The 12,165-nt window shown below is 46.7% G+C and overlaps 1 protein-coding gene across 2 annotated transcripts in view; it reads right to left on the reverse strand.

Annotated features, from left to right (window-relative positions):
- Nucleotides 1–9,998: 9,998 nt before the first annotated feature.
- The window catches only part of LOC142483942 (uncharacterized), a 29,436-nt gene continuing 27,269 nt past the window's right edge, over nt 9,999–12,165 (reverse strand). For both annotated transcript variants that reach the window (XM_075583859.1, XM_075583858.1), the window contains one exon: nt 9,999–11,891. In XM_075583859.1, coding sequence (XP_075439974.1) covers nt 10,214–11,833 — 1,620 coding nt within the window. In that variant the 5' untranslated portion in view covers nt 11,834–11,891 and the 3' untranslated portion in view covers nt 9,999–10,213. The remainder of the gene's footprint in view (nt 11,892–12,165) is intronic.

The raw sequence follows: 12,165 nt of genomic DNA on the forward strand, positions 1-12,165 counted from the left end.
GATCTAACTGTGTGAATCTATTTATTTAGTTTGTTTTATGTGTGGGTTGTTTATCCTACGCCCATTTCTTTTGGCACATGGTATTACCATTGCATCACCAACATTTGGGGGTTGAGCGTTTTGATTTTTCAAGATTTCTTTAAGTGACTTCCCAGTGGACAAGGGGCACTGGATAAACTACTTCTAGTAGCATTGTTTATAAAAAATACTATTGAACAGGAAGAAGCCTATGGCATAACTGTTGTAATTACTTATCTCCTGCAGACTTAAACCTGTGGAATGTTTTGTATTCGCATCAACCACTAGAGAAGCCGCCAATGAAAGCTGCCCCCTCACTGAGCAGCTTGTGCAAACAGTGCATCCATTGTTGGGTCAGAGCATCAGAATGGCAATGTCCCTGCTGCGTAAACCCCTTTTCACTGCCAAAGGGACATTGCTTGGCGATGCCTGGCAGATCCCTCTGGCAACAAAAGGTGTTAAGTTTCTGTTGGCTACTTGTACACACTGTTTAATGGACTATCAGGAATTATTGCTGCTTTATTGTGTCCAGTAAATTAACACTACTTGATGTATATGTAAGTACCACCGCAAAGTCCATGATTGCTCCCTCCCCTTAAGTGTAAGGGTATAATACTTCAAATGTTGAACTGGATAAAAAAAAATAATAAGACTTTAGAAACCTTAAAACACAAACAAAAAAAACCCCAAGTATGTCGGGTAGCTTCTGCAGATGCCATGGAATTATAAGTCACCATGTCATGTGACTAACCTCACAGCTGTGCGTTCACGGACAATACAGCCTTGCACGCTGCATTTCCAATACAACAAGCACTGCTTACACATTGTTCACGTATGAATAAGGCTAAGGCCTCGGTCCCGCTGCGCTCGTTGGCGCGGGCGGCAATGTCGCGAGTTCCCCACCAGCAGGGGAATCCTCGCGAGCCGGTCCCGGTCCCCACTGGCGGCACAGCTGACTACACGCTGTCGCGCGTCAGCCGCTGGAGACACCAGAGAATGGTGTTTTCTAGCTTTGACGCGTGACGTGTGTGGCTGTGAGCCAATGGGGAGGGGAGGCTTCGGGAGGAGGAGAGGCTTCGGGGAGCGGGGAGGAGTGTGGAGTGAAAGCAGGTGAGTGCCTTTCTCTGTGTGTGTGTCTGAGTGCGTGCCTGTCTGTGTGTGTATGTGTCTGAGTGCGTGAGTGCCTGTCTGTGTGTGTGTGTGCCCGCCTCTGTGTGTGTGTGTGTGTCTGAGTGCGTGAGTGCCTGTCTGTGTGTGTGTGTGTGTATGAGTGCGTGAGTGCCTGCCTGTGTGTGCGCGCGTGTGTGTGTGTGTATGAGTGCGTGAGTGCCTGCCTGTGTGTGTGTGTGCGCGTGTATGAATGAGTGCCTGCGTGTGTGTGTTTAAACTTACCTTCCAGCTCCAGCCCGAGTCCGTGGAGGGAGGGGGGGGAGAGTAGCGGGTCCCTCCGCTCAAGCCACGCCCCCCTCCCTGTCAAACCGCCCACCTCCCGCCCACCTCCCGATCAAACCTCCCACCTCCCGCCCACCTCCCGCTCCCTACAGACCGCAGATCGCGGTCTGTGTATCTCAGCGCACCGCCTGTCAGCAGCGCAGGTGCGCTGACTCTGGGAGCGGGGCCTTAGCCTAAGGCCCCGGTATCTCCGCTGCAATGCGCGCCCGCGAGATTGGCGGCGCGTGCAGCCGATTACCTGGTCTGCAGCTCACTGCAGGAAGAGAGACCGGGGGGGGAGGGGGGTGACGGGGGCACGGCCATGACGTCACCCGGCAGGTTCGCCCTCATCGGCTGAACCGCCGGGGGGCGTGCCGTATCGCTCGACGCGAGTTCCTGCTCTCAATTCTATTGAGAGCAGGAGCAGCTCTCGCCCCAGCGCTGCGGCCCCCCCCCCCCTCGCAGCGGGCCCGGCGCCATTGAGGGGAGGGCTCTCGGACGCTGTAGTAGGCAGCGGGGTCAAGGCCTAAAGTGACACGTGTGGGAGTGATTCGGAACATTGAAAACACGTCCGTGACTTTAACCCCAAGGCAAAACTAAAGCCAAACTTTCATACCTGCTGTTATGTTCCCTGAATATTTACTTGTGCCTGTTAAAAGATCGGAGTTATAGTTAAGTAGAGAACTTATTTTTCTAAAGAGGGGAAAAAAAACCTATCACAGAACAATATTAAGCATTACATGCGTACAGCCATCTAATGCTGCTGTTGCTCTCCAATATCTGCTGCTTACTCCTGCGCTAATATCTTTCACCTTTTTAAACATCTGCGACCACACTCTGGTTATTTCATTCTGATTATTTTACCTACCAAAGCTTTGTTTTCTCGCTTCAAAAGTATCCCAGCCTCTCACGTGAGAGATTTTATAAGTGGCCTAATTCTTCTGCCATTTACTAATTAGTAATGGCTAATTCGAGTGCCCACAACTGTAATTTTCCTAATCAGTGGTCAAAGTAAAGCACAAGTACAGTACTATTACTTTTTCTTTAGCAATCCTTAGCTTTAATATAGGATCTATATTAAGTCACCTCCCTGCGTTACAGCCTAAATTTTTAAACAGAGAGATCTTTGCCACGGTGTAAAAACAATTCTGCTCTTTGTCGGTGAAGCACAGCAAAGATAAGGTATTGCAACCACTTTCCCTCGCAGTGTTCCTGCATGTTAGAGGCATTTGTGGTAAGCAGTCTGTCTATTAGAGCTCACCAAGAACATTGACGCAAGCAAAACAATCACGTTTAATGAGGTCAATGTTACAGCCCCATCTAGGACCAGATTAAAACTAGTTTGTTATGCTAGCGAGTGCAATTATTTCGTTTTCTCAATAAAACATAATGGACATAGCCCTTCACTTTGAAAATGTGATGATGGTTGCCTTTCACACACTACTGCAGCTACAAAGAATATTCATTTCTGGGAGCTTTGAATTGTCAATCTGTATTTCTGATCCTTATTGCTCTGTTCTACAAATTCGCATATTTTAAACATGAACTGCTGTACTAGCCCTAATGCCCCGTACCCTGGATAATAAGCACCAAAAGAACCAGAATTACTTAATGGAATGAGGATCAACATTTCAAAAAACAAAACAAAAAAAAAACACTAATTACAAAAAAGTTAAGCTTGTTGATTAACAACAGTTGAAGAATGCAAACATAATGATGTGACCTTGGCATATACTGTGCTTTGCCAATATTTGCAACCCAGAGCATCTTAACATAGTGCCCTGTCGTTTGGTTGATCGTTTATTTCCCATTAAAAGTATCAAAAAAGAGCAAGGTCTGGGATTTTCCTCCTTGCCCAGGCTTTTCAATGCATTGATGACTCCTTCAGCCGCAAGGGCAACGTACCACAAAACACATGAAGAACAATGTGTAATAGTACAGCGGAGATCTCCATTTATTACAAGACAAATGTATTGTAGAATTCAACATACTGTACAACTAAGTATTGGTGTTTTGAGAAGCTGCAACCTTGCAGCTTGGTGTTTTGAGAAGCTGCAAATTGGCCTAAGCAACCTACATTTTATTTTTTTTTTGTGAATGGGTTTTGTATTCCAAACCAAAAGAGGAGCATTTTTTTTTTTTTTTTTTTTTTTTTTTTTTTTTTTTAAAGGATCAGTCTTCCCCATTTGTTTTGAGAAGTCATTTAGTTCTCTCTGCTGGTGGGGCTTGTGTTGCAATACATTAGTTCTCTCTGCTGGTGGGGCTTGTGTTGCAATACATTAGTGCTCTCTGCTGGTGGGGCTTGTGTTGCAATACATTTAGTTCTCTCTGCTGGTGGGGCTTGTGTTGCAATACATTAGTGCTCTCTGCTGGTGGGGCTTGTGTTGCAATACATTAGTGCTCTCTGCTGGTGGGGCTTGTGTTGCAATACATTAGTTCTCTCTGCTGGTGGGGCTTGTGTTGCAATACATTAGTTCTCTCTGCTGGTGGGGCTTGTGTTGCAATACATTAGTGCTCTCTGCTGGTGGGGCTTGTGTTGCAATACATTTAGTTCTCTCTGCTGGTGGGGCTTGTGTTGCAATACATTAGTGCTCTCTGCTGGTGGGGCCTGTGTTGCAATACATTTAGTTCTCTCTGCTGGTGGGGCTTGTGTTGCAATACATTAGTTTTCTGCTGGTGGGGCTTGTGTTGCAATACATTAGTGCTCTCTGCTGGTGGGGCTTGTGTTGCAATACATTAGTTTTCTGCTGGTGGGGCTTGTGTTGCAATACATTAGTTTTCTGCTGGTGGGGCTTGTGTTGCAATACATTAGTGCTCTCTGCTGGTGGGGCTTGTGTTGCAATACATTAGTGCTCTCTGCTGGTGGGGCTTGTGTTGCAATACACTGTTCCTCTTTGCAGATGAGACTTCCCTGTTCCTTTTTTTTTTTTAATTTTTAATTATTTTTCTCAAAAGATTGCCTTTACTTTGCCTTTTTCACGTTGCTCACAAATTTCTATAGAAAAATAGAAATTAGAAAAAAAACTTTGACTTTTCAAAAAAAATGGAAATACAGACCTATATTTGCAAAATGAAATTGTATCTTGTTATGAAACAGTACAGCAGTTATTTAAAGGGTGAGTGGTGCAGTCATAAATATAGCAGTTGCACCTATTTGAGATAAGTAGCCATTTCCACTGTTGTAGATATCGGATAAAACCAAACACTGCAAATGTTCAGACCGTGAAACAGCATATGTTCCTAAAGCCTCAGCCAGGCTCCCTGCTGGCGTGCTGAGGCACGCTGAGGCTCAGGGAAAGCGGGTGCTTTCCCTGGCCTTGCGGTTGCTTACCGCACGCTCTGTCAGGGGGCGGGCACGTCACTGGCCGGGGGCGGGCCGGGGGCGAGCATGTCACTGGCCGGGGGCGGGCCAGTGACTTCACGGAGCTGGTTCGCCCTCATTGGGCGAACCGCTGACGTGACCGGCCTGTCGCGCCGGCAAGCGGGGGAATTTTAAATTCCCCTAAGGCCTCGGCCATGTTCCCTGCTTGCTGGCGGAAGTGCGCTGACGCGCGCTCCCGCTCAGCACTGAGCCCCTACAGCCGCAATTAGAGCGGCTTTAGTAGGGGCTCACCTACGCTTCCGCAAGCGTGCGGAAGCGTAGGTCTAAGGGGAAGTGACGTGCCCGCCCCCGGCCCGCCCCCTGACGGCGCGTGCGGTAAGTACCGCAAGGCCAGGGAAAGCACCCGCTTTCCCTGAGCCTCAGCATGCCAGCAGGGAGCCTGGCCGAGGCCTATGACCTATGCTTCCGCACGCTCTAATTGCGGCTGTAGGGGCTCAGTGCTGAACGGGAGCGCGCGTCAGCTCGCTTCCGCCAGCAAGCAGGGAACATGGCCGAGGCTTTACACAGCCCATTCATTACTGGGACTTACAGTGCTAAAGGGGCCAGAGAATTAGTAGCCCAAGGGGACCTGGCTACAGAAATACTTTTATTATGTTAACATTTATGAATGAGAATTCATATCAAACTTACAGAATATTTAGGGTGACCAGATTTTCAAAATGAAAAACCGGGACACTTAAAAAAAAATATTTATAAAACAATGTACATCACGTCACGCCCCCCATTGCCATGACAACGAGACACTAACGTGAGGCGGTGACATGTTTCCATGACAATGTGGCATCACGTGATGCCTCGTCACCATAATGCATCCCGTTGTCATGTCAACTTGATGCCACGTGACGTCACAGAGCGTCTCGTTGTTATGGCAATGTGCATTACGTGACGTCGCGCAGCCATATTGACGGAATTTGGAGGGGAGGATACAGCCAAAGGCAAGATAAATATATAATAAATAGATCTAAAAAAATGATCTCGGGGTTAGCTTTCAATAGAAGGTGGCAACCCTGGCTGCAGTGTGTGTTTCTGTATACAGAGGTGGGGCTCCATTGTGCATTTCTGTATACACAGGTGGGCCCTGAAGTGTGTGTTTCTGTATACAGTGGTGGGCCTTGCAGTGTGTGGGCCTTGCAGTGTGTGTTTCTGTATACAGAGGTGGGCCCTGAAGTATGTGTTTGTGTATATAGAGAAGTAAATAAAACAAACCACTTTGCAGCCTGAAATCTGAAATTTACTTTCTGTCAGGAATCGGCGTTCTCCGCGCTCCCCACACAGAGCACTCTCTTCTCACAGGGAGCCCCTGGACACACAACTCAACCCTACCTACCTCCTGGATTCTCTTAGTGTTTTCTCAGATTCTGATACGGCTCGTACGACTACCTCCTCTGGCTCTCGATCTCGGCACTCCTTGGACAACGCTCACTCTGGTAACCCCTTGAACACGGCTTGGACTACAACCTATCTCCGCTCTCCTCTCCCTGACCTCGGCAAGGCATTCTTCACTCTCTCTCTACAACCGGTACCGGCAAGTATTGTCTACATTACTACACCTGCCCTGGAAACACTTTATACCACACTCCGGACACGCTCCCTTTGCTGCAGGTGCGTGTATTACCACTTCCCCTTCAGCTCAGGGTACGGGTCTGGTCTGCCCGGCGTAACACTTTCTAATCTATACTGTACTTAATAAAAAATTAATAAAAACAAAAGAGATACCGGCGCCTAATGTGTCCAATTAGGTGATAGTCCTGGAATTCCAGATAGAATAGTTTATGTCCCAAAATGATGATTTAGCAATTCCTCAGTCTTAGGGTATCCGGATGCAACTTCATCCGTATGGAGTGGGCCATGAAACGAGAAAAAAAAAATATATATGTCCCCTCCTTGGACAACGACCTTCCGGAATTCTCCAATCCCTGACCTAGGCTAAAACGGCAACGACGACGGCACTTCTTCACCGGTACCGGCAAGTATTGCTAGCTAACATCACCTGGCCTGGCAACGCCGCAATCACCACAATCCGGACACGCTCCTTTTGCTGCGGGTGCATGCCCATATACGTTCCTCACCTCAGTAGAAGGGACGGGTCTGGTCTGTGGGCAGCACCGGCGTAACAACAGCTTTGCTGTTGTTGTTGCGGCTACTGGACGCCACTACCGTTGGGAGTTGCTGATCTGCCAATAAAGAGACTATCCTTTTGTTACCAAAGACTGTGTGTGAATTGGAAGCTATTACCCTGGGACCCAAGGGGTTCTTCTATACAGGTCCTGTCCCATATTTCTGGGAGTATAGAAGATGGAGGCGCTGCGCCACTAAGAGATCATGGAGGCTACGACCCCAGAAGCCCGGTCCTGGCTCCCCAATAACATCGCGGGAAGCTCAGGCCCTCCTGTTCCTCACAGGTATGCACCACACCGCATGTAATCTGCCCTCATGCACCCTAGACATCACCGTAGAGTCTGGGGGAGGGGGGAAGCAGGGTTACATTTGGAGGCGCTTCTGAGATATATGTCAGAACAGTTCCGGCTTATAGCAAGGCGGAACGGGCAGAGTGAGATGCACTCTCCGTGCAAGTGTTGGAGAAAGATGGGCGCCCATAGGAGGTGGCGTAGGAAGGGTGAATAGTTAGAGCTGACCGAGTCCCTTGAGGCAGGTAGCGTGAGGCAACTGGGGGGGAGGGCGGGAGGGGGGGTAGGGGAAAGAGGCAACTGGGGGGGTCAGCCTGTTAACCAGTCCAGGGTCCATTGCCCAGGGCCCTCGCTATGAGTGGCCAAAAGTAGGAGACGCCCGTACTTAGACAAGAGGTATCCTAGCTATCACCCACACACACGCACCACAGAACACTTGCATGGTAGTCATTGAGTACAGTGCATGGAGGAAAGGAGTTCTGCTGAGCCTAAGCCACCTCAAGTTAGTGAGAAACAGAATGCAGAGCACATAGTTGGCAGTCAGTCAGTGTTTAGGTACGAGATACCCGTTAGACACTGAGGATAGGGCACATGGGCGTTTGGAGGACTCATTCAAAATGGCGTCCATCGCTACATGTGCTCCGCGGAGCAAGAACATTGCTCTAAAATGGCGGTTCCCACCAAGCCTGGAGCAAGCATGTGCGTTGTGTACAGAGACTATTAGGAGAATGTGGTGGACATGTGTAATAATCTGGCGCCAAACCCGGATTCTTTGCAAGGGGAGCGGCGCGAAAGCCGAAAGCCCACCCACCTGTGCCGTGAATGGTCAGAAAGCCAGGCCACGTCACGCTGAAGAAGAAAAGATCCCGCCTCTGGATTCCACCAGAGGGAGGGGGCGCAAGGAGAGCCAATCAGGAGAGTCCTCCCCAGCGAAGGGAGGGACCGGAAGCCTGAGCGAAGAGCTTCACTTTTGTCTGACATTCAAGGAGCAAGGAGCTGAAACACTGAGTTGTTCCAACCCTGAGCGAACCATGTATGAGATGAATATTTCCATCTGCCAATTACCAGGAGGCCTACTGATAGTGGAGGTAGCTGAGCACGAATACATTCGGTGTTTGTGCGTTCACTGCGGGATACCGGGCGCGGTACCAAGCACCAAGGCCCGATGCCCTCAATGTGGCACGTTTTACCTTTGGCCGAACGAGCCGAGGCCTTTGTTCGGAACTCCGAGGGGTGCCTCTCCGGGAACATTGACGGAGGTGGCGGAAGGAAAAGAAAAGACTGCCCTGGTTCCCCGTTATACCAAATCGGGAGGAACCAAGGCTCAGCCCGCTATTGAACTGAGCGAGCTGGGAACAGAGAAGAGTGCGACCGCAGTGGAGGTACTGTACCTGAGCGAGACCACTTTGTACCTGTACCCACTGGTTGTATCGCCGAAGAACCAGGTGACTCCTCAGAGGAGGAACCGATCGTGATTTCCTCGGAGGAAGAGATTGGCGTGACATCGGTGGCGATGCGCCTACCGGCGAACCACCCCAAAGGCATCAAGCGAGAGCAGACAAGTCCGGAAGCCATTCGACGGCACGCGCTGGTGCGGCCGGAGGCCCGTAAGAGTCCCACCGCAGTGGTGACTCCCAGTGCGGCGGAGACGGAGACCGAGACGATCCTAGAGGAGCCCGATGTCATCGAAAAGCAGCAGAGCGGTAAGGAGACTCCACCACCCCCTTACTCCCGCCAGGCGCAGACCGCAACCCCGGCGAACGAGAAAGAGAGGCTTGAGGCCTACTTGTTCGACCGTGTACCGGATGCTCCGCCACCGCCCCTGCAGGTCCTAGACGCACTTCCGGTGCGTGACCACGGAGCGGGTGGAGATTCGGCAGGCGATCCTGATGACGTCGTTTCCAGTTCCTAATAACTAAAGGTTTTTACATTTTTTAGATTTGTACCTTTTAATTAACCCCAAAAATACTGTTTTATGGTGATATTTTTCTTTTTCACACATGATTACGATGCACCCCGCTCCCTCATATCGTTGGATCTGCTATTTGTGAGAAACTGGGGGGCTCTTTCTTTTGAAGGTTGTGTGCGAGGAAGAGTATCTCATTTTAGATTATCACTTAGATTATATATGTTTTTGGGTGTATAGATATTTAACTTAGTTTCTGTTGAGGAACAATTCTCACTCATCACCACAGGGTGGCAGTAGAAGATTAAATATTGTTTTAGGTGAGTTTGCTTACACACGTTCACTTTTGTATAATGTACAGAGATATATTCACTTTAATACTGTTTAGGAGCGCCATTCCTATTATTTTGCATCTGGCAGTATATTGTAGTCAGGTCACGGCAGAGATCGGCAGCGAGGAGGCAGGAATAGGATGAGACAAGGGAAACACCAACAAGGGAACAGCAAACACAGCAACAGCAGGAAAGCAAGCAGGTGCTGAAGGAACCAGTATAACCAGGCACTGAGACAGGAAGAGGAGGTTTATATAGGGCAGGCTGAAAGCTAGAGACTGATGAAGGCTATCAGGTTCCAGAGTGACAAGAACCGCAGAACTGGATCTCAGCAAGGACAGGATTCAGCAGCACTCCCGGTGGTTTTGCATGGGTACTGCGGACCATGGCATTATAAAGAACCTGACGACACTCATTTTCAAACTCAAACGTATGGAAATAAACTAGAGACACATATTAAAAACGATTTATAGAAACATTATCCTATAAGGAATTTGGAATTATTGGTACATTTTTTTTCAAAACAAAAACAATAAAAATTCCACACTTTCCTTTAATTTTTCTAAATGAAATAATAAAAAGCAAATTATTCCCCACAATTACAAGAAATGCATTCTTTTCATAGTAGTTTAGAAATGTATTATGTTTTTATAACATTTTTTTTTTAAATAAAATCAATACTTTTCAGAGTGCTATATTACAAAGTAAACCTGTGTGAGCAAAATATTGATGAAATTTATAGAAAACATCGTGTTTCTCCTGTGTGACATCCCTTATGTATAACAAGAGAAGAGTTAAGGGTAAAACATTTCCCACATTCAGAACATACACATGGTCTTTCTCCTGTGTGAATTTTCTGATGTGTAACAAGATGAGAGTTCTGGGTAAAGCATTTCCCACATTCAGAACATACAAATGGTCTTTCTCCTGTATGACTTCTCTGATGTGTAACGAGATTAGAGTTCAGGGTAAAACATTTCCCACATTCAGAACATACAAAGGGTCTTTCTCCTATGTGAAATCTCTGATGTGCAACAAGATTCGAGTTTTTTGCAAAACATGTCCCACATTCAGAACATACAAAGGGTCTTTCTCCTTTGTGTATTCTCTGGTGTGTAACAAGATTAGAGTTCTGGGTAAAACATTTCCCACATTCAGAACATACACATGGTCTTTCTCCTGTGTGCATTTTCTGATGTGTAACAAGATTAGAGTTATGGGTAAAACATTTCCCACATTCAGAACATACAAATGGTCTTTCTCCTGTGTGACTTCTCTGATGTGTAACGAGATTAGAGTTCCGGGTAAAACATTTCCCACATTCAGAACATAAAAAGGGTCTTTCTCCTGTGTGAAATCTCTGATGTGCAACAAGATTCCAGTTTTGTGCAAAACATGTCCCACATTCAGAACATACAAATGGTCTTTCTCCTTTGTGTATTCTCTGGTGTGTAACAAGATTAGAGTTCTGGGTAAAACATTTCCCACATTCAGAACATACAAATGGTCTTTCTCCTGTGTGACTTCTCTGATGTGTAACAAGAGTAGAGTTCTGGGTAAAACATTTCCCACATTCAGAACATACAAATGGTCTTTCTCCTGTGTGAATTTTCTGATGTGTAACAAGATGAGAGTTCTGGGTAAAACATTTCCCACATTCAGAACATACAAAGGGTCTTTCTCCTGTGTGAAATCTCTGATGTGCAACAAGATTCCAGTTTTTTGCAAAACATGTCCCACATTCAGAACATACAAAGGGTCTTTCTCCTGTGTGTATTCTCTGGTGTATAACAAGAGTAGAGTTCCGGGTAAAACATTTCCCACATTCAGAACACACAAATGGTCTTTCTCCTGTGTGTATTCTCTGGTGTGTAACAAGAGTAGACTTCAGGGTAAAACATTTCCCACATTCAGAACATACAAATGGTCTTTCTCCTGTGTGAATTTTCTGATGTATAACAAGATTAGAGTTCTGGGTAAAACATTTCCCACATTCAGAACATACAAATGGTCTTTCTCCTGTGTGACTTCTCTGATGTATAACAAGAGTAGAGTTACATGTGAAACATTTCCCACAATCAGAACATACAAATGGTTTTTCTTTTACTGACAAGTTCTTGGGAACGTTCCCTGCATTCATGTTTCCTTTGTTACACGTTGTAATAGGAGTAGATGCATATTCTGTCCCTGTATATTCTCTGATGGTATAAATGTGGGAGTCTGGGAGATTTCCTTCTTTCTGTGAGGTTGATTCCTTAGCCATAATGCTCACAGTTTCTCTCATACTCTGGTTTGGTAAATCCTGACTAATGTGATTTGCTCCGTGATACATTTGGGTAACACTGGTATCTTCCATGGTGAACAGAGCAAAATGTGATATCCTTCAGAGGAATTCCTGCTCACGAATCCATCAGCTGGGGAAAAACATTTGAGTAAAGAAATTAATTAACATCGGACACAAAAAATGATTCTCACACGTCAGATTTAATTTAAGACTGTAAAGAGACAGGATACACATGGTAAGATGTGTAACAAATCAGGTATTCAGTAAATGTTTCCAAGTAGAAGTGCAGAAAAGCATTCAAAATTGCAATAAACTTAATTTGTGACGATATTGCCTCCCAGAGAGAGATATAGAAGTAGATTGGGTATCTATATGAGTGTAAGCTCTGCGGGATAGCAACTCTC

This window comes from Ascaphus truei, unplaced genomic scaffold (assembly GCF_040206685.1).
Source record: "Ascaphus truei isolate aAscTru1 unplaced genomic scaffold, aAscTru1.hap1 HAP1_SCAFFOLD_400, whole genome shotgun sequence".
Lineage (NCBI taxonomy): Eukaryota > Metazoa > Chordata > Amphibia > Anura > Ascaphidae > Ascaphus > Ascaphus truei.